Source organism: Heterocephalus glaber, unplaced genomic scaffold (assembly GCF_053883595.1).
Source record: "Heterocephalus glaber isolate CG9 unplaced genomic scaffold, H.glaber_assembly_v1.0 deba00000768, whole genome shotgun sequence".
NCBI lineage: Eukaryota > Metazoa > Chordata > Mammalia > Rodentia > Bathyergidae > Heterocephalus > Heterocephalus glaber.
In genome coordinates this window covers 2,147,676-2,169,353 of record NW_028258162.1, presented here as the reverse complement: position 1 = coordinate 2,169,353, position 21,678 = coordinate 2,147,676, and the positions used below count along the sequence as shown (strand labels likewise).

The 21,678-nt window shown below is 59.7% G+C and overlaps 1 protein-coding gene across 2 annotated transcripts in view; it reads right to left on the bottom strand.

Annotated features, from left to right (window-relative positions):
* Positions 1-1,495: 1,495 nt before the first annotated feature.
* The window catches only part of Fbln2 (fibulin 2), a 66,899-nt gene continuing 46,716 nt past the window's right edge, over positions 1,496-21,678 (bottom strand). The window contains exons 5-18 of one of the 2 annotated variants that reach the window (XM_004859988.4): positions 21,004-21,184; positions 19,350-19,559; positions 18,722-18,835; positions 17,919-18,020; positions 16,204-16,344; positions 13,626-13,760; positions 12,275-12,412; positions 10,730-10,873; positions 10,518-10,646; positions 10,135-10,260; positions 8,558-8,674; positions 8,223-8,351; positions 3,219-3,342; positions 1,496-2,246 (exon numbers count right to left, since the gene is read on the bottom strand). In XM_004859988.4, coding sequence (XP_004860045.1) covers positions 1,889-2,246; positions 3,219-3,342; positions 8,223-8,351; positions 8,558-8,674; positions 10,135-10,260; positions 10,518-10,646; positions 10,730-10,873; positions 12,275-12,412; positions 13,626-13,760; positions 16,204-16,344; positions 17,919-18,020; positions 18,722-18,835; positions 19,350-19,559; positions 21,004-21,184 — 2,148 coding nt within the window. In that variant the 3' untranslated portion in view covers positions 1,496-1,888. The remainder of the gene's footprint in view (positions 2,247-3,218; positions 3,343-8,222; positions 8,352-8,557; positions 8,675-10,134; positions 10,261-10,517; positions 10,647-10,729; positions 10,874-12,274; positions 12,413-13,625; positions 13,761-16,203; positions 16,345-17,918; positions 18,021-18,721; positions 18,836-19,349; positions 19,560-21,003; positions 21,185-21,678) is intronic. The other variant, XM_004859989.4, reaches the window with a different exon arrangement.

The window sequence follows — 21,678 nt, the reverse complement described above, 5'->3', positions numbered from 1 at the left end:
CAGAGAGGAGGGGGAGGAGAGGAACCTCCACTGTAAGGGGCTTTGCTTTGCCCACACTGTTTATAAAACGCTTTAACTGGTCACTGCCTCTTAAAATTGGGAGGATTTGTATAAAATATGGTTTTCAGGTGGGCATAGTGGCCCGCACCTAAAAGCTAAGCACTCTGGGAGGCTGAGGCAGGAGGATTGCAGGTTCAAGTCCGGTACGGGGAAACTTAGCAACTTATCAAGACCCTGTCTCAAAAAAAAAGAAAAAAATTGGGCCGCGATTTAGCTCAGTGGTGCCGCCGCCTGCCACGCAAGTGCAAGGTCCCGAGTTCAATCCCTGGTACCAAAAAAAAAAAAAAATAGCTGGGAATGTAACTTAGTGCAAAGGCCCTGAGCTCAGTCCCCAAGTAGCCCCCCAAATAAGTTTAGGAAATCACCTTGAAGGAGAACATATGGCCATGGGGCGATGGGATGGGTAGATTGCAACACCTAGGGCTGGCAGTAGCCACACCCACCCACGGGTCACCTGCTCCTCTGGGCCACAGCTCCCAGCAGGCCACTTCCCCCCACTTTGCCACCACTCAGAGTGAGAAACGGATTTCCTAGTGAGCCCGGGCCAGCAGCAGTCCACATCACAGTCTGGCAGGATGTCCTTCCCGGGTGGGAAGTACTCGGACACTGCCTGTTCTGGGTCTTCTTTATCTATTTATTTTTGAGACAGGGTCTCACTATGTACGCCAGGTTGGCCTTGAACTCACTACGTAGCCTCCAACTCACAGTAATCCTCCTGCCTCAGCCTCCCGCATGAGCCACCACACCGGCTTCTATGCGATTTTGACCACACTGTGTGCCACCCCATTTCATCCAAAACTTAAGTCACACACGACTTGCAAAGTCCCTGGCTCAGAGGAGGCCACGGGGTGGCAGGTGGGAGGCTGTGGGGTCTTCAGACCGGGCCGCGTGCCCCTTCTGCCACTCAGCTGTGGGCCTTGTCCTCTCTGCTCAGGCCGCAGTTTCCCGGATTCTCATGTCTCCTCCTTGGCTCCAGCCCCCAGAGGTCAGAAACCAGCACCAGAGTCTGAAGAAGCCGCCGCTTGCCCTCTCCTGCCTGAGTCGTCTCCCGGCCTGACGGCTCTGGCCTTCAGCCACCAGGACGAGTCCTAGAGCGCTGGGAGACAAAAAAGTGACAAACCAGCGCCCGAGGTCTGAATTTAGGGCAGGGGAGGCAGAGGTATGGGGAAAGAGGGAGGGGTGTCACCAGTGTCAGGTGACAGACGGGCCATTGCTTCACCCCTGGCAGCCCTGGCTTGGGGGCCACTTGCCCCAGCAGGACACCAAGGCAGGCGCTGTGGCTTGGATCTAAAATGTCTCCCGTGTCCACAGGTGGGCTCAGACCGTGCCTGGGTTTTGGGGTGCAGTGGACACTCCTGTCGGGTGGAAATCCCTGGCACTCAGACACGGGGTCAGATGACAACATCAGACAGAAAGGAAGGGGACTAAGCAGTGGTCAATTTTTTTTTTTGTACTTTATAGCCCTTTGGTACTATTTGATTGTTTTTACAGTGTACATGTGCTACTTTTACAACGAAACAAGAAAAAACCCTTTTAAATGATTTTTTTTAAAAAAGAACTAATCACAGTGGATCAGGAAACGGAAGGTCAGCCGTGAGGCCGGGTCGTCCAGGTGAGTCCGGAAGCCCCAGCGCAGTGGCTGCTCCCATCTGATCCGAGCCGCCCTCCAGCCTCGGTCCTCACCCGGGGAGGCCCTCGAGAGCCGACCCGCAGTCAAGCTCCCGTCCTGGGGCGCAGGAGAGGCCCGGAAACCGAGAACTGGAGTCCGCAGAACTCAGGTAACTGAGAGTTCGAGACTGCACAGGGCGCGCAGCCACTCGCGGGCGGCCTAGGGCGCGAAGGCGGTGAAGAAGATGTGCATCTTGGCCAAGAAGGTGGTGACGGAGCCCTGGCGCCACAACTTCATCTCCACGTCCAGGGCGAAGTCCCGCGGCTCCAGCACGGGCCGCTGGAGCGAGACCACGCCGGTGTAGGCGTTGAGCCTGCGCGTGCCGAAGTAGCCCTCCTCGTTGCCCCGGGTGATGGTCAGCGAGATGGTGTCGCCCGCGAAGGCCGGCGAGGGCCCGATGCGGAAGATGTGCGCGGGCACCAGCAGGCCCGTCTGGAAGCTGAGCTGGTAGTAGGTGATGCGCGCGGGCGCGCTCTGGCACTCGCCCAGGTCGTGGCACGTGGTGCGCTCGCACTTCCTGCGGGGTGGGGCGGGGCCTGCTCAGCGGGCGGGGCTTAAGGGGGGCCTGGTTGGTGAATGGGGCTTGTGAGGTGGGGCCTGCCCACTGGGGGGGCCTGGTTGGTGGACAGGACTCTGTAGGCGGAGCCTAGTCAATGGGCGGGGCCCTAGTGTCCAGGCTTGTGGGGCGGGGCTTGGTCAGTGCGTGGGGGACACGTGGGCGGGGCCTGGTTGGAGGCCGGGCTAACCGGGTCCCATCCCTGGACCAATGGGACAGCGCCACCCAGCATCCTTACCTGTGACAGGGCTCCTAACAGCCCCGTGGGCTCCCTGCACAGACAGCGCCAAGCATATCTCCTGCTCATCCCTGTCCCTTCCATCGCTCTGACCCTTTCTCCGTCCTTCTCTCCTGCCTCCCTCCCGCCCATCCTCCCAGCACCCACCCCCCTGCCCGCGGCACCAGGCCTTGCCTGGTCCCCGCAGGCTCCCTCTGACAGCGCTCAGCCGTGTGGCAGCCAAGCATGTTCAGAATCCATGTTCAGTCACCTCCAAGGTTAGCTGAGGCTAAAGGGCTGTCAATTGCTCTTCTGCCACCTGCTTTACACTGGGGGACGTCGGGTCACAAGCTGCCCCTGGAGAGTCCCAGGTGTGGAGGGCTGAGCCCTCCTGCCCAGAGCCATGAGAGAGGGTAGTGTGGGATCCCCAGGCCCCAGTGGCTCCTGCAGATGACGCAGCCCCAGGAGACAGCCAGTAACACTGCTGTCAGGGTCCCCACCCTCAGAAACAGGATGAGCTCATGCTCATGGCTTCCTACGTGAAGGTGCTAAGTGTCGGGAGAATGTGTTACACAGCAGTAGATGGCTGGTACACTATCTGTGTGTGCAAGCAAACAGGAGCAGCAGCTGGTCAAGGCAGGGCCCTGTCCCTTGGCCCAGGCAGCATGGGTGCAGTGTGGGGTCCCCGGGTCCCCGCCCAAGTCAGGGGCACTCACGTCTCAGACACTCGGACATAGTTGGGAGGGCACTCGAAGCGCAGGCAGCGGAAGCTGCCCTGAAGGTTGTGGCAGGTCTCAGCCTCCGAGCAGTTGTGTGTGCCCAGTGCACACTCGTCCAAATCTGGGGAGCAGAGGGGAGATGAGGGGGACCCATGGCCAGGGCACCCCAGCCTGAACAGCTCATCCTGGCTTTGCGAACACATCTCCTGTGCCGCTCCGTACCATGCTGTTATGTCCCCCAAAGCCCCATGGGTCATAGGTGGGGCTTTTCAGAGGTGACGGGGTCTAGGGTGTGTGACGCTGGGTTAAGGGTGTGATGCTGGGATTGATTCACAGTGCAATGCTAGCATTAGGGGTGTGAGTCGCTGCCCCTGCCCTAAGCCAGGTAACCTAGACAGAATATAAAGGGGCAGAAAGAAGCTGCTACAGCCCTTGTGCCTTGTCACTTCCCTTGCTTGCTTTTGCTGTCTTCTGTCTGCTGCGAACTGACTCTCCCCTGCAACGCCCCTCTGCTGTATGGACTGAAACCTCTATGAACTGTGAGCCAAATAAACCTTTCCTCCCTTAACTGTGGGTGTCAGGTATTTTGTCTCAGCAAGGGCAGAAAAGTAAGGAAGACACGCATGCCCCCCGCAGCTCAGCGCCCGAAGCTCAGCGCCTGCAGCCCGAGTCTCACTGCTGGCCTTCGTCGCCTTGTTCCTGACTCCCATGGTTTCTCCGGGCTCCTGAATGAAACCCAAGTGCTTCCCAGGGACGCCAAGCCTTGGCCCACCCTTCCACATGACTACAGCGCTGCTGGACACCTTTGTTCTCTGCCCCAACACCTGACCAGACCTACGCCTGGGCCTGCACACACACTGCCGCTTCTGCTGGGACACTTTGTACCCACCTTCCCCAGCTGGCTCCCTTTTTGTGGAGCTGGGGGTGGAACCCAGCCCCCACAGACACTAGGCAGGTGCTCTACCTCTGGGCTGTACCTCCAGCACTTTAAAAGAAATTTTTTTTTACCTTGAGGTAGAGTCTTAAATTGCCCAGTCTGGCCTTAAACTTGCAATCTTCCTGCCTCAGCCTCCTGAGTAGCTGGGATTATAGGTGTGAGCCACCACTCCTGGCTTCTTATCCCTCAGGTCTCAGGTGTTGGTCTCATCACCCCCTCCAGGACAGCTTCCCTGCCTCCCCTGCCTGGGTCCCTCCTCCCCACTGCCGCCATCCTGCTGCATTTTTAATCAACCCTGGCTGCTCGCCCCTCTGAAACACACCGAGGCTCTGTGCTCGGTCACCGATGCTCCCTGTAAGCCACACAGAGTCCCACGCTTCCTTGTGTACTCACAGAACCAGACACGCATGTGTGAAGTGCACACACAGCTCAGGCACAACACTTGGGGAAGGTGTGTCCAGTCGAAGCCCAGAGAAGCAAGTGGGTTCATAGGATCAGGGTTCTCGGGCTGCCCCTGGGGGGTCTGGCTGCTCAGCTCAGAGCAGGAGCCTTGGGAAGCCCCAGGGGCCGCCCCGCTGGGCCTCAGGGACACCCTCGATGGCTTCGGTTTGTTTTCCTACTGGCCTTGCAGGGATTTCTCCTCTCTCAGTCCTCACAACAGCCCTGCGCACCACAGGTCACCGCTCTCCTGAGACTCGGGAGGGAACAAAGTTCAGAGAGGGACAGGATCTTGTCCCAGGTTATACAGCGGTCAGCAGGGCAGCTGGGCTCGAAGCAGGGTCTGCTTTGATTCCAAAAGGTGGTGCATTTGCCAGATGCCAGGCTGACTCCTAACAGCAGTATCACAGCAGCGACCCCACCAGCCATGCGCGGAGAACGCCTGCCGTCACCTGTGTCCTCGGGATGCCACGGCACCCCACACGCAGCACACCCAGGAGTCCTGGGAGCCACAGGTGTGTCTCAGGCCTCACAGCTTCGGCAAGACAAGAACTGGTCTCATCCGCTCCCTCCAGCCCGGCCTGGAGTGCAGGCTGTGGGCCCCAGGTCCTCCTTCAGGGCAACCAGGATTGGCTCCCTCCCCGGGCCTCACTTTGCTCCTCGGTGAAAGCTTGTCACCTTCTCCACTCCCCGGGACGTGGCAGGATGCAGCTCTGGCTGCGGAGACCACTTCCTGCAGACAGGTCACTAGTGACTCAAGATGAGAGGGCTGCTCCCCAGCCCGTGTCCTGGGTCACCCCACCCCACCCCGTGACCCTGGCTTGGCCATGGGCACCATGGGCAGGCAGGAATGGGGAGCCAGCTCCTTGCCTCCACCCTGGGCTGCTGTGGGACTTTCCTGCCACCCCCGGGGCTGTCTACGGGTGCCACCAGGCTGCTGTGACGAGGCGCTCTTGAGAGTCCAGGCCCGCGAGGGCAGGACACAGCCCTATAGCCGGGTGACATGCAGGGAAACAAAGAACACGGGGACAGAGGGACACTGCAGAATGCAGCTCCGAAAGGAAAGGCTTTCTCAGGGCCTGAGAAAATGCTCTGCTATTTCCAGCGAGCTCTCCACTAATATTACAAACACACAGCACTATCCCTGGGTATCTGCCAACGCTCACCTCCAGGGCCTGGCAGATTCAAACACGCACAGGCCTGCGAATCCCTGGTCTAGGGTGGCAGTGTCCACACGGCCTCCGCCCACCCTCCTGGCCGCTTGACCTCGGCTCTAGCGGACTTCTGGTGCCTCGGCTGCGTGTGTGCCCTGCCCATCCCTGTTACACCGTGGGGCTCAGAGCCAGGCATCCAACCCTGCAGCTGCCTGGGCCACACTGAGTGAAGAGGGATTGTCCGGGGCCACACAGCAAATCCAGAAAGAGTTAATGCTTATGAGTAACAAGGCTCCCGTTATGCCACAAAAAAACATGACAAGCACAAGTGTAATTATGAAATAAGAAAACCTGCGTGTCCGCTTCCTCAGAATCAATGCCTGTCCTCACCGGCACACACACGGGTGAGCTGAGACACTGGCACCGGTCACCACTGCACTCCACTTGCAAAGCTGCAGAGCCACATGTTACATCTGACCCACACTCGTTCCCATTCGGCTGTGTGTGGCAGGTACAGGATCAGGGGCAGCACAGCACTGTGCCCTGCCCACGCCACATTCACCTATGGAGTTTGCCCTTGAGGACAACACAGCGGAGCCACAGAATCATCCGACAGCTGGGCATGGTGGCACACACCTATAACTGCAGCACTCCTGGAGGCTGAGGCAGGAGCATTCCAAGTCGAGCCCATCCTAGAAACTTAGTGACTTAGCAAGACCTTATCTCAAGCTAAGAAAAAAAAAATTAAAAAGGGACTAGAGATGTAGCTCAGTGTGAAGGACCTGGGTTCAGGGCCCATCACCACCACCAAAAGAAAAATCACATGATAATGTTAAAAATTTATTAAAAAAAAAAAATTACAACCTCACAGGGCTACGTTACTAGGTGTCCCAGGCCACATGTCCCGTGGGCTACATGTTAGACACACCTGGTTTAGGAAATAACGGTAAGAAAAAGGCCACATGTGTGCTCTGGAGGGGCAATTTCTATTTCATGATTATTTTCAAACACGGTTGTATCTGCAGATGTAAGACCTGAAGACACACAGGGCCAAGTGTGAGTGTGGGTGTGTGCATGCGTGTGCACTCGTGTGTGTGCGTGTGTGTGTGTGTGTACAGCAACATTAGTAGCAGCTCCTGTCCATTGAGCCCCTCGGTCCAGTGCCCTGGCCTGGGCGTGGCTCTAGGTGGGGAGAGCAGGACAGCCTCTGCCTCATGGGGCGCATTCTTCAGACAAGGCCGAGGGGACAGTGCCTTCCTGTTTCCCTGCCCTGTTTGTGACCCTGAAGAGGGGTGCTCGGGAGGTCTCAGTCAGCACACGCCCTCCCTGTGGCGAGCCTCCCGTCCTCCTTCCCGTGGGAGCCCACACCCCAGGGTCTGGTCTGGGTCCACACAGGGCAAGAGCACGCAAGGCACAGCTGCTTAGCTTCACAGCTCAGCAGCCAGCCCAGGTTCCGGGAGTGACTCGGAACACAGACAGACTCAGGGCTGGACTTTCCCTGAGCCCATCGATGGTGCAGCAGAGGCTTCACAGCCAGGGAGCCCAAGGCAGCTTCTGGAAGGTGGACACTGCGAGCCGCTATTCACATGAGTGCACACAGGGCCTCGGGACTTAGCTCATCCCTGCTTTTCCCACATCCACCTCCAGTAAGGGATCCTTCTGCACTGGGACCAAGTACACAGGATAAGAACTGAGTGACACACACCCAGGTCCGCTGGCAGACACTGTGCCACCCTCTCTCCTGTCCCATCCTGCATTCTGTTCAATGGCTGAGACCCCCAACTTGATCTTAGGGCCCTTGGTGGGGACCACAGCCGCCTGCAGCACGTGGTCTCAGATCGCTGTGGATGCTAACTCTGTCCTCTGGTCTGACCAGGGACCTCCAGGCTCTGTTCCACTGTCTGGGGGATGCAGCCCCAGAAGCCAGTGCAGGGCAGGTGTCTTGTGTGCCGGAGGGCTCAGTGGTCAGTTCTCCAGGGCAGAAGCTGGTGCCTGTCCTGCACCTGCCCCTCCACCTGGCCTGGTGGCTTGCCCGAGTTTGGTGGCAGATGGCAATAAACATGGCCATGACTCTTCAGTGTCACAGAGCCTGGTTCCCCCCAGGGATAGGGTCCACTCTATTGCAAATCAGACAGGTGACTGCCCAGCCCCAATTGCGTGTCCCCAAGGATGGGGCCCCTTCCCCACACAGGCCTTCCTGTGACCCTCTTCCCTCCTCCCAGGGAGGCCCACCTCCCAGCCCTACCCCCGATAGCACTGCAGAGACTTGGGGACAGTGACCGAGGCCCCAATCCTCCCTGGACAATCCCCTGCCTCATTAGCACCCTCATGGTACCCTTCCCACCTCCCAGGGAAGGGAGTCTGCACCTAGAAGATTCAGAGCACGGCGGGCATGGGGTATTCTACGTCCATGCATCCAAGGGCCCAGCAAGCTGTGAGGACCACGCCCACCCAGTCACCACCACCGCTTACCCTTGCAGGACCTGCCGTTGGCCATCATGGTATAGCCCTGCTCCGGGCATGCGCACTGGTAGCTCCCGGGCACGTTGAGGCATCGGAAGGTGCAGAGCAGGCCGGCAGCCTGCGCACACTCATCGATGTCTGCAGAGAGAGGGTCACTGCTCACCAAGGGCCTCAGGCACCTGCACGGCCCCCCAAAGCCAGCCTGTCCCTGTCATACCCACTACTCGCATTCCAGTGCTCTCTCCACGGGTTTGATCCACAAGGGCCGATCAGGTGCCAGTCTGGGGCCCCACATTCTGACAGCACATTCAGCCTGACCCTGGCAGAAAAAAGGAGGTGCCTACCTATGCAGGTGTGCCCGTCTTCTGCCAACTGGTAGCCCTGGCGGCAGTAGCACTGGTAGGAGCCATAGATGTTGGCACACTCCTGGCTGCAGCGCTGGGTCTCACACTCATTCACGTCTGTGGGGATACGGGGCAGTGGTCAGGATGGGGGCCTCCCAGCCCCGAGATGAGGCTCGGGCCTCCAGCTTGCATGCAGCCTTGTCTCAGGAGAACTGAAGTTCCAGCCAACCTTGGGACTGATGGAGAACCAGATGCCCCCCCAAAAGGTCAGGGGCTTGCGCTGAGGCGGAGCAGCACCAGGTCCCAGCAACAGGAAAGTGACTACTATATCAGGGCTCCCCATCCCCGAGGGGACTGCGTGGGCACAGCACCAGGCATAGATGAGTCATGGTGGTGTCACCCCGGGGCTGACATGGACTCAAGGCCTGGGGCTCCCCTGCTGCCTAGTCGCTGGGGCTGGTGCACGGGAGAGGGTGCAAAGAATGTGTGTGTGTGAATCAAGGGAGAATTAACCAATGGCTTAGAAAAGCAGAGAAAGACTCAGGAGTGTGCTTGGGTGGGCTGCAGTTTCAAGACAGTGCTCAGAAAGGAAACCTTAGTGGGGCTGCGGGAGGACAGCCTTCTGGTGGAGGCCACCGCACATGCAGTGCAGGAGGGAGTGTGCCTGGTGCTCTTGGAACAGGGCGGAGGCCAGTGTGGCTGGGACAGAGGGACTGGGAAGACGGCGGGAGGAGGTGACAGCAGGTCACACTGGGCCTGAACCAGACTGAGTCCTCGGCAGCACATGACACAGGGGCATGGGTTCACAGAAGACAGGCCATGTTGCGTATGTGTACAAGTGGCGAGCTGCTCTGCCAGATGGTCCTGGCCCTTGGAACGGCCGGGGAAGGAGCACAAGGCCTCTTCAGGGGTCCTGCAGCCCCTCACCTCCGGCAGGAAGGGAAGTGAGCAAGGGCAGCAGGCAGGGAGGGGCAAGGAAGCAGGAACCCCAGGTCCCTTGGCTCCTCCCTCAGGGGCTCCCTCCCTGTAGGTCCCCACCTGGCCTAAACCAGCCACAGGTGAAGAGGTAAGTATGCACGGAACCTAGGACATCCCCTCTGGTCCGCCACGGGTGAGCCCAGGGCGGGCACAAGGCCGCCCCCCCTCCCCGTACCGTTAGGTTTAATCCAGTGTGTTCTTTGAAGTTTGAATCCATCTGTGACGTGTCAACGCCACTAGGTTTTACAGAAATATGGATATTCTGGCTACTGGAAAGCCAAGATGAGGATGCCATGGGCCCGAATGCCAGGTGCCACATGTGAGGGTGCCCTGCGACCACCACCCACTTCTGTGGCCCCTGTTCTCTTAATCCCTTATCTATCCCTGCATTCCTGGCTTCAGTTCCCCTGCCTGCAACTCTGGTCACCTGCAGCGTGGGCGCCCAGGTCAGCCCCAGGGCAGGTCTGGAGAAGCCCGAGGCCAGGGCGGGGCCAGAGATGGGGTGGGCGGGGCCAGAGACCAGAGTGGGCGGGACCAGATCCCATGGTTGAAGGGGCTAGAGGCCAGGTCGGCTGGATGGGCGGGGCCAGAGGCAGTACCTTCACAGTGCTTGCCATCGGCCGCCAACCGGAAGCCGCTGGCGCAGGAACAGCGGTAGGAGCCCAGTGTGTTCTCGCACGTGTGCTGGCACAGGCGGCCCGGCGAGGTCCAGCACTCGTTCACATCTGCGGAGGGGTGGGGTGGCCGTGGGCACCAGGCGGGTGGCGCAAGGAGGGCGGAGCTGACCGGAAGCCAGCGCCCTTTGCCTAGCCAGGTCCACCCGGGCAGAGGAAAGCGCAGGGATGGGGGGAAGGAGGGGACAGAACCAGGCAAAGGGGCACAGAGGCTGCCGCCCAGCCGCAGGGAGAAGCCCTAGGAGGCCGGAGCCTGGAGGAGCGGCTGGCGGGCCAGGCCCCGGGAGCGGGCGCGGGGCGCCACCTACCGATGCAGGAGCGGCCGAAGGCGTCCCTCTGGAAGCCGGGCTTGCAGTCGCAGCGGTAGGAGCCGGGCAGGTTGTGGCAGACCTGGCCGCTGCCGCAGCGGTGCACGCCCGTGGCGCACTCGTTCACGTCTGCGGGAGAGGCGCCGCCCTGAGTGCGCGCCCGCCCGCCCGCGGCGCCGGCCTTCTAGGTTCGGTTGGGGCGCCCGCCTTACCCACGCACTGTGTCCCGTCCTCGCTGGCGTGGTACCCGTGCCTGCACACCAGCGGGTTCCTCTGGCACGTGTAGGAGCCCACTGTGTTGACGCAGCTGAAGCCAGGGCGGCAGGGCTCGGGCAGTGAGGTGCACTCGTTGATGTCTGCAGGGGAGAAATGAAGGCTGAGTCTGGGTGACTATAGCGAGCCACACCCCTGCTCTCCCGGAGAGCTGCCCATCCTACAAAGCACACGGCATGTGCCAACCAGGCCCTCCCCCAGCTCGCCCTCACCCCCCCACACACACACACATACAGCTCCACCCCAGGGCCTTTGCACCTGTGCCCAGCTTCCCAAGCACAACTTCCTCTGCTCTAGGCCCCAATGTCACCCGCTGTGGGAGGCCCTCCGGAACCATGAGTAAGAGAGCTCTCTGACACTTTTAAACCTGCTTGCTTACTGATGCTTATTGGTGCTTCTCTCTAAACTTTCTCATCAGGCTGTTGTGGCCCCCCCACACCTAGAAGCCTAGCACAAAAAGGTCCCCTGTGACTGAATCCCTGAGGAGCTGTCCATCAGGCAGACCCCACCTTCCCTGACCCTGGCCAGAAAGGGTGGTACCCCGCAAACCACAGGAATCCTGAAGGTCCTGAGGGTCCCCTGCCCTGTGTGACACACTGGTGAGGACACAGGGCAAGGAGACATTAAAGGGGGTGTCTTGGGGAGGGCCCCAGACTGGCCAGCAGGACCCCTAGAATCTTGAGAAGGCCTTCACACAAAGCCAGAGCCCCCCCCCCAGGACCCCAGCCTCCTCCCTGTGGTCATGAGGAAGGGCAGGCAAGAGGGCAGTGTCCCGGTCCTGTCTGCCTGGTCCCTCCCCACTGTCTCTCTGCGCCATTTACCCCATGGCTGGGGTGGCTGTGAGCTCCCCTCCAGCTGCTGCACTGGCAGGTGGCCCTCCTGGTTGGTTCAGGACTGGCCCTCTTGGGGCAAGGAGGCCAGCATCTGTCCATCTGTGAGCCTCAACCCATGAGCACAGCACAGAATCATCTCAGGCCTTGATAACATTCTTTGAAAATGAAGATTTCAGTGAGCCTGAGTTATTGTTCTGTGAACCTGTGTGCCAGCTGTCCATGGATATGTGTGCATGTCCCAGATCATAACCAAATATAGTCTTGTTGGCCCGGTTCAAAACATTTGATAAGCATTTTTTCAGTCCAGTCCCAGGTGGGGTGGCCCACACTTGTGATCCCAGCTTGGGAGGCAGAGGCAGGAGGCTCGTTGGGAATTCCAGGCCAGCCAGGGCTACATAGTGAGTTCAAGGCCAATCTGAACTGCATAGCGAGACTGTCTCCACACACACAAAAAAAGGCTTCAGTCCAGTCCCACAGATGGTAAACTGAGGCCATGAGAGAAATAACAGAGCCAAGGTCAGACACTTCCGGGTAAGAAAGTAGCTACCATTCTGCAGATGCTTGGCACACAGGTGGACCGGAAGAGCAGCCAGCCAGGCCTGCCTGGTCTGGGAGCCCTTGGGAGCCCCAGCATGCCCACAGCCAACTCACCCACACAGTTGCCCTCGGGGTCCTGCAGGAAGCCCTCCATGCAGCGCTGCCGGGCCTGGCAGTAGAAGGAGCCCTTGGTGTTCTGGCACGAGAAGCCAGGCTTGCAGGTGTGCGAGCCCACGGCACACTCGTCCACATCTGCACACAGAGGCCGAATGTCACATCCCCCTTCCACACTGTGACCTTGACGGTCACAGAGGTCTGCATTCCCAGAAGCTCGCAGAGCCGTGTGACTGGCATGGCCCAGGTCCCGGTGGTTACAGTGAAACGAGCACATGTACTGAGCCTTCTCCTGGTCTAAGCACTGCCAGATGCACCGATTACTTCAGCCTCACAACCACCCTAGGACGCAGATGCTATGCTGGCCCCATCTTACAAAGGGGAAACTGAGGCATGGCAAGGCGCACAGGGCTAGGAGCAGAGCCCAGGCAGTCAGGCCCCAGAACCTGCACTGGCAACAGCTCGCTGCCCCACATTGGTTTGGACAGAAGTAGGGATGAGTGCTTATGTCCCCATGGGGCGGTTACTGGCGACACCATGGGGAGACAGCATAGGTAGTCCATAGCCTCCACCCCTGGAGACTCTGCTCCCGCCCTCACCCCTCCGCCCCTCGCTCAGGCCACGATGCTCCCTCAGCCCGCAGCTGCCATCATTCAGGTCCCAGCTGCAGCGTCACCTCCTCTGGGGGCCTCCCTGCACCCAGCCCTCGGTCACTTAGCCGTCCTCATTTGCTACTGTACTCCCCAAGTCCCCTACCACGCGGTCAGAGCAGGACCCAGCACCCAGCCTGTACCCCTGGTCCTCATCCCTGCCGGCCACAGGGGCAGCTCGGGGAGTATTTGCTCAGTGGGATGAAAATTCTCCCTAGAAGGCTGGGACTTCGCAGTGAGATCCTCATCCCCTGGGCTCAACCCCTTGTAGAAACTAGGGAACCACGGTGTGGCACCCAGACACCAGCAGGCAGCAGGAAAGCCCGAGGCAGACCCTGGCCTTCCCACACTCAGCTCCAACTCCTCCACTTCCGCCCCAACACCACCTGCGGGGTCCACCCTTTAGCAAAAGACCAAAATACTGGGAGCCTGCAAGAAAGGCGGATTTGAGCAGGAAGAGGTCGGGGCCGGGGGGTGTGGCGCTGGTGGGGGCGGGGCAGGTGTCGGTGGGGCGGGGGCGGGGGGGAAGGGGAGGGGGTCGGAGCTAGGCTGGGGATAGGGTGGGTGGGCTGGGGATAGGGTGGGTGGGCTGGGGCAAGGGGCGGAGCGTGGGAGGAGCCAGGCACAGGGCAGGGAGGGGTGAGCTAGTGGGCGGGGCGGGGCGGGGCGGGGCGGGGCCAGGCTCCCCCTGCCCGTCTCACCTTCGCACTCCCTGTCCTTGAGGACGTAGCCCGGCTCGCAGGTGAGGGCCTTGTAGCAGCGGAAAGAGCCCAGCGTGTTCACGCAGTGCTCGCCCCGGCTGCATGTGTGCAGGTCCGTCACGCACTCGTTGATGTCTGCAAGGAGAGCGAGGCTGACCGTCAGGGCTCCCAGAGTGCTCCCGAGATGGATAGTGGCCAGGAGCAGCCAGGGGCCCTCGGGCCACCAGGGGGAGGCGCTCAGGCCCTGCCCTGGAGGTACTCACCTTTGGGAGTGGGAGCGAAGTGCGCAGCTGAGGCCCCCCATCCATGCACTCCTTTATTCAACAAAGATTTAGGAAGCACCCACGAAATGCCAAGCGCCCTTCTTGGCAAGAAGGACGCACACACCAGTGAACAAGACGCATACAAATGCCCGCGCCGGCCAGATGCGCAGATACACAAGCACAGGATGGGGAGGCCGTCAGCCGCCTATTGGCAGCAGCCAGAAAGAAAGCCAGACCTCCCAGCGCCAGCTACACCCTCCCGGTGCACTTCCTGGTACGGGGTGAGCGGTCCCCTCCCATCTTCCTGCAGCCCACCCGGCCTAGAACACTTTTCCCAGGGCCAGGACAGTCCTCAAAGTGCAGGGCACAAAAAAGGCAAATGATAAAAGTACAGGGGAGTCCCTAGCAGAGGTCGTACCCACTACTGCCCCTCTTTGGCTTACATACCTCCAGCTATGAGGAGCTCACCACCTCAGGACACTGACTCAGTGTGATACACTTGTAGAATAATCATGATATCAAAACACAGGCAAAGCTGGGCAAGGTGGTGCACACCTGTAATCCCAGCACTTGGGAGGCTGAGGCAGGAGGATCGATGGGAGTTCAAGGCCAGCATGAGCTGCATAGTGAGTTCAGGACCAGTCTGAACTACATAGCAAGACCTTGTCTCAAAAAACCAAACAAACAAACAAAAAAAAACCCCACTAGCAAAGTCCCTTCATTTCATCTCCACCATGCCCTTTGAAGGTGGGCACTATTATCTCATTCACAGATGTAGAAACTGAGAGCCAAGAGCTTAACTGATTTAAATTCTTTTAAAAATTTTTAAATCTTTTGCACTGAGCTACATCCCTATCCCTTTTCTTTCTTGCTTGCTTGCTTGCTTGCTTGCTTTTTTTGAGATTTAGCTAAGTTGCTGAGCTGCCCAGGTTGGGTTCGAACTTGCAATCCTCCCGCCTCAGCTTACCAGACTGCTGGGATTACAGGCGTGCATCACTGTCCCCAGCTTGTTCAACACCTTCTAAGTAGAAAGAGGCAGAGGTGGGATTTGAACCCAGGCAGTCTGGCTTTGAGGCCACTTTCCTGTCACCTGCCAGGTTAACGAGCTGGGAGATGAATGCAGATGTGCAAAGGCCGGGTGTGTCAGGGGCACTGACATGGTCACACAAGCACACAAGTGAGAATGTGTGTGGGTTTGTGCTGGACACGAAAGGACAGAAAGAGAACATGAGCACAGACCTGTGCTGACTCAATGTCCCCAGCACCTGTTCCAGCTGTTAGGGACCCATTTCACCTCCCAGATTTGTCTCCAGGCCACCAAGGAGCCCCCCCCCAGGGCGTGGTCAGGGGGTGCACAAATCCCGGCAAATCTCCCCAGACAGACACAGGCCACCCCAGCCAGGAAGAGCTGCCATCCACTGGCAGGCAGGTCAGGAGGTACATGCTGTGCCCGAGGCTGGACATGCATGACTGCGGGGACCTTGGCCAGCACGCTGCGCCACCAGACACGGTCCCCAAGCACAGAAAAGACAGACGGACTCTGCTCCCTGCCTCCTGCCCTTGTACTCTCCACCCATCCTCAGAGACAGGTGCAAATTCCACCTCTCCAGAAAGGACACGCGGGTGGCACCAGCAGAAGGACACCTCCCTATGCCTGTGTCCCGCACACTGCGACCTTGGGTCTATCTCAGAACAGTGGAAGACAAGGGCTCATGTCCCTTCTGTGAGAGCATCAGGTGGCCCAGACCCAGTGGGGTACCAGGGCCTCCTCAGCCCACAGAGAGGCCCTGGAGCCCCAAACCACAGGGCACAGGAATAGGAGCGGAGAGCTGGGACCGGCGCTGGCCCGGGCCAGGCACAGGCGAGTGCAGGTTTGGAACTCTGCCCTGTCCCCCTCCTCTGGGCCCTGTGGAGGCTCAGAGAGGAGCTTGGGGTCGCTCAGCAAACAATTCCAAGCTGGGGGACAAAGCCGGGAGTGCCAGCCGCACTCCCTGTCCCCACCCCTGGAAAGGTTCCAGCTGCAGCTGGGGGCCGTGCTGTCCATGGGCTGACCCCATGCACCCCGTCCCACAGCCCTGACAGTGACCAGCCGGGGACACGTCCCCTTAGCGCTTTCGGACACACAGGCACGTCCCTGGGGCAAGCGGCCTCCCAGAGGACAAGCGGGACAAGACACCAGGACACGGGGGTGTGACACGGAGCACGGGGACAGCTGTGAGAGGGCTCACATGCAAAGGACGGGCCTTTAGCATGTGGCCTGCGTGGCAGAGCGCAGAGCCATGACTCGGGCGGGCGCAGGCGGGGCCCTCGCTTACCCACGCACTTCCTGTGCGCGTTGAGGATATAGCCCTCAGCACAGAGCACTGTGTGGTTGACACAGGAGAAGGATCCCAGGGTGTTCACACAGAACTGGCGCCGGCTACAATCGTGAGTGCCCAGCAGGCACTCGTCTTGGTCTAGTGGCAGCCGCGGAAGGAAAAACAGAGGGGCCGTTAGAGAACTGGGGCAGCCCAGTGACAGAGGGCCAGCCAAGACCAGAGGGGTAGGAAGTGCCCAAGTCTGAGCTCACAGAGCTCAAAGATGTCAGAGCTGAGTCCTGCAAGGACCAACGGAGGTGAGACTCAAAGAGGGTAGGCAGGCAGCCTAGGGCCACACAGCGCTGCACACCAGGTGCCGCTTCCCTCCCACGCTGTGTACCAACCCCACAGCCACAGGCAGCATGCAGTCCACCACACGGGGCTTCACACTGAAGGTTCAGGGGCCAGGAGAGGGCACAAGGGTACAATAGAGGTGCTGTGTTGTGCTGGGGTCCATCCAGAGCAGGACAGGGCAAGAGAAGCCCAAAAGCTGTAAAAATGCCTGAGCTGGCCATCGCTGGGTGTCACTGGATTACTTCAGACAGTGGAGAAGAGCCAGGCTCCTCCACGGAGCAGGCTGTGTGTGCCCTCAGACTGTCCGCTGCACCCTCTGCCTTTGCCCGCAGCTCCTCCTGCCAGGGCCCCAGAGGAAGGCAGGCTGGAGAGGCAGGTACACTGGCCGGGCCACAGGGCCAGCAACCCCACAGTGGTGCCCTCTTCTGTCCTCAGGACCCTGGGAGGTGGCAGGGGACAGAGCCCAGGGAACAATACCATGGAGACCGAGAGCGGCCCGGCACTGAGATTCCCCCGGTGCCACGTGCCCTGGGCAAGTCTGCCACCCTGTCTGGGCTCACAGCATGTTTTTATCCACACTGGACCCACTAGTGCCAGGTCTCTTCACCCAGACCCTCTACACACTCAGTCCCCCCTCCCATCTGTCACAAGGAGGTAGAGGCTGGGGACGTGCAGGCTGTCCCTGAGCAGCAATGGACTCGTGCCAACACTGTGCAGGGAGGGGTCTTGGCCTGCAGAGCCCCATGGGGACACCACGCCACCTCAGTAAGGCCACCCAGGTGAAAAGCACATGGGCCTCTTCATGAATGGCTGTGACAGCTCACTGTCACCAATACCCATCCTGCCTCTGTCTTGGTAGCACAGGCTGGCCAGGGCCCCCATACCAGCCCCCACTGCAAGCCAGCAGGGGTGGAGGCCACTCCTGGGTGTCATCCCTAAACAAGCGAATGTCACTTCCATCCTTCCCCTTCTCCACCCGGGACAGGAAACAGATGGACAAGATGCTCACGGACCAACTCCCACCACAGACGTGGACAACACAAGGACACAGGAAGTGGAAGTGTGGCCCCGGACCTCATGAGAAACACCAGTGCCCCATCCCACTCGACCCACTAAGTGGGAGCTCTGGGGGCTCTGAGGCGCTGCCAGGCATCTGTCCCCACCAGGTCTCCAGGTGACGGGGTGCAGGTGGGCAGTGAGGGGCAGTTGAGTCTGAGCAGTGCTATTCCCGGAAGAACAGAGCAAGGAGCTGGAAGGAGCCCAGGCCCGGGACCTGGGCAGCATGGGGCCACCCTGGAGGGACAGGGGCTCTGCCACAGCTGCCCACCTGTCACTCCCAGTGCCCACCACAGGGAGCAGGCTGGCCCTGTGGCACTCACCTTCACACGACACGCCGTCCGCCATGATGGCGTAGCCGGGGAAGCAGGAGCACATGGCCGAGCCTCTGATGACACTGCACACCTGCCTGCAGGGCCCGTTGTCTAGGGGAGACACACGGGTCAGAGGGTGCCGGCCTCGAGGGTTCCTGTCACCCTGGCTCTGATCCATGATGCAAAGGCATAAACAGGAATAGGGAGGCAGAGAAACTGGGACTCAAGAACCTCTCTCTCTGCTGGGTCACCAGCTACATGGACTCCAGGGCCGGCTGGGGGCAGGGACATTCTTGAGATCCCAACCTACTCCTCTAGTGATACAGAAGGAGGAAAAGATGGAAAGCAGAGAGGCAAGCGAAATAAGGGGAGGGAGGGAGGGATGGACAGATGGATGGACGGACAGACGGTCAGATGCAGCTAGGAGTAAAACACTCGCCCAGCAGGCACGATGAGGCCCTGATTCCATCCCCAGCATGGCAAGAAAGGGGGAACAGGGATGGAATGAAGGGAGAGGAACAGTAAGGAAAGCATACTGCACCGGACCTCTGTCTGCACCAAACAAGGATGCACTATCTTAACTGTAGAGGGAGAGGCAAAAAGTGGCCAATTGGCTTTCTGGGGCCCACACACCTGGCCGGAGGCTCCCTTCATCTCAGCTCCACAGCTACATTCTCCGCTCCTCACCCAGGGCACACAGGCAACCCCACCCCCCAAGCAGAAGCACCGCTTTGCCAGGGCCATTTTGCCAGCACCCAGCAGCCCAGACCCACCCAGTGGCCCAGTGGGGACACCCAGTGCCCTCGGCTCACCTTTGCAGGTGTTGGGCTGCGGCACGAGCAGTGGGATGGTGTTGAGGGCTGCCTGGGCAGCCTCAGATCTCGGCACAGACTCCCGTGTGGCCCCTGGCTGTGGCACAGTCCTGTCTACCAGGGCAAAGACAGAGCAGAGGGTGGAGCTCAGGTCTTCTCCAAGCCTCAGAGACTCAGGGGCACTAGCCTGTCTGATGCCTGCGCACCACACTGGGCAGTGGTGGACGCCTTCATCATAGCCCCTCCCATGTCAGAGAGGAAACTGAGGCTCGGGCCCAGATGCTTCCCGGGTAAGAGCCATCTCGCAGCTACTTGGGGCAGAGATGCGTGGAGGGAAGGTAAGCAGGAAGGAAGAGGCGGAGGAGGAAGAGTATCCGGGCAAAAAGGAATCCACCCGACAGCCTGCCGGGAGAAAGCCCTGCTGAGCCAAGGCTGGACACCAGGGCTCTGCATGGGCACAGTGGGTCTGGGCGGAGCCTCTGAACCTGTGGCTTCCAGATGGAATCTCTCTGGCCGGCTTCAAGAGTTTCTGTGGCTGACTGGTACAGTCCCAACGTGAGCGGTGGCAGGAAGTGAAGCACCATGCCATCCCTCTGGCCAGAAGGCCTCACCCCTGCCCGCTCCTCACCTGGGTGGCAGGTGTGGCCGTCATCCTGCAGCGAGAAGCCGGGGAAGCAGGCACAGCGGTAGGAGCCCACAGTGTTGATGCATAGGTGCTGGCACAGCTCGCCTGGCAGCAGCAGGCATTCATCCTGGTCATCGCCTGGCAGGCTGTTGGGCAGCTCAGCCTCCGGGCCTAGTAACAGGGCCTCCCGGCTTCCCATCTCTGCCTCTGAAACTGGGGTGAGAGGGCTGAGCTCAGGACAGAGGCAGCTTGGCCTGAGCAGGTGGCTGGGCACACAAGTCCCACACACCAAGGCAGGTTCAGCACGTGGTGAGGACGGAGGCAAGATGGATGGAGGAAGGATGCAGGGAGGGAGGGAGGGACAGACTGATGGATAGATGGGTGGACCGATGGGTGGGTGGACAGATGGATGCATGGATAGAGCAGATGGATGGATGGATGGATGGATGGATGGATGGATGGATGGATGGATGGAATAGCAAATGAATGAACAGTCTTCCAGTCCCCAAGAAAGCTGCTGCTAAGGTGCTAAATTGGATTCAGAACCCCGGCTTCAGTGACATCAGGGAGATGTCCCCTGGCCATAGAAGGGCACCAAACCTGGGTGCTATTGAATGGGGATCGGAACCTGGGCCTTCCTTGTCTACGTTACTCTGAGCAGCACCAGGTCTCTGGGATCAACCCACCTCCCAGGGCTGTGGGGAGGACAGGGAGCGAGAGGAAAGGGGCTGGCTGAGCAGCTTTCGGAACCTCTCTCTGAAACATCGCAGGGAGGGAGGGCCAGGACCATGGCCAAGGCCGGCAGCCCCTCCAAAGCTCTGTGCCACCTGAGGCTTCATCCTTTCCAGCACCCACAGGCAGCCGAGTCCCCAGAGAGAACAGCTGGATGAAGTCACACGAGAGGAACGTGTTTCATATGACAATGTTTACATTAAGCTCCAGCTCATCAGGCCTGCAGGCGGCTGAGGCAGACCTGGACCGGGGGCCCCCAGTATACTGGGACCAGCCCGTACCCGCCTCGTCTGAGCTCAGCTCATATTCAGAGCCAACCTGGCCCAAATGCCAGCACCTCTGTGGCCAGGCTGACCAGCAGCTCCTCCCAGGAGGAAGGAACCTGTTGTAACCGGCCCTGCTGCTGCCTGCCCTGCGTCCCACCTATTCCCTGCCTGCCCATCTGCCTTCTGATCCCTGAGGCTGGATTTCCTCCAATACCACCTCACACCAGACTCTTCTAGGTCATAAGCTGGTTCTCACATCAGTGCTCAAGCAGCCCCCAGGTTGGGTGAGTGGGTGGATGGGTGAGTGGATGGGGAGATGGTAAGTGTATGGGGAGGAAAATGAGGATGTGTAAGTGGGCAGAGAGGGGAGGGTAAGGAGTGGACAGTGGAGGGTGACGGGGTGCTGGTGGTCAGTGGGTGGAATGGGTGGCACACAGAGAACCGGGTGAGATCCTGATCTCCAAATCTATAGGGCAGAGTCCAGTCCGAGGCCACAGAACTCTGTCTCAAGCAGAGCTCATACCTAAAGCTACAGACAGTGACAGGCCCAGGGTCCCCCCAGAAGGCAGCAGGGTCCAGCCTGGGCTTGGAGCCACCCACATTCCCCCCCTCTTCCCCAAACTGCCCACAGGCTCTGGCCCAGGAGGGACAGCACCCACCTCTGCGCGGCGCAGCCCCGGGCGCTGGAGGCTGGCGGACCTCGGGCACGATGAGGGGCTCCTCGCCCTCGCAGCAGGACAGCATGACGTGGTTGCAGGGGTAGCCCAGGTTGGGGTTGGACTCGCACGACTGGCCCTCAGCCCGCACGCGGAGCCCCAGGTCGCAGCATTCGCAGCATTGCTGTAGGGAGACACGGCCAACAGTCGAGTTAGAGCCACAGGGCAGAGTTTGCAGTAGTTTGGTTTGGTTTGGTTCAGTACTAGGGATTGAACCCAGGGCCTTCACACTGAGCTACACCCCCAGCCCTTTTTATCTTTTACGTTGTTTTTATAGCCATCTAGGCCATGAAGTATCCCTGAAGAAGGGGGGTCCACACCAGGGGAGATTAAAAAGAAAATGAGGAACTTGGGTCCCTAGAGTTGTACAGATCTACCCCATCTCACACTGCATACTTCCAAGGGGAAATCAGGTTTAATTGCTTTTAGCTATGGTGGTAGATTGCTCCAAGTGTTCCCTCTTCCTTGAGTCCACTTCTTCGCAATGTATTTCAGCTCCTCCTCCTACGGCAGTAGCTGTGCCTGAGGACTTGGTTTGGCCAGCAGGGTGACGCAGGACAGTGTGCCACCTTGTACACAGCTACAGCTGGATCTGGGTCTCCAAAGGCCTGAGTTGTG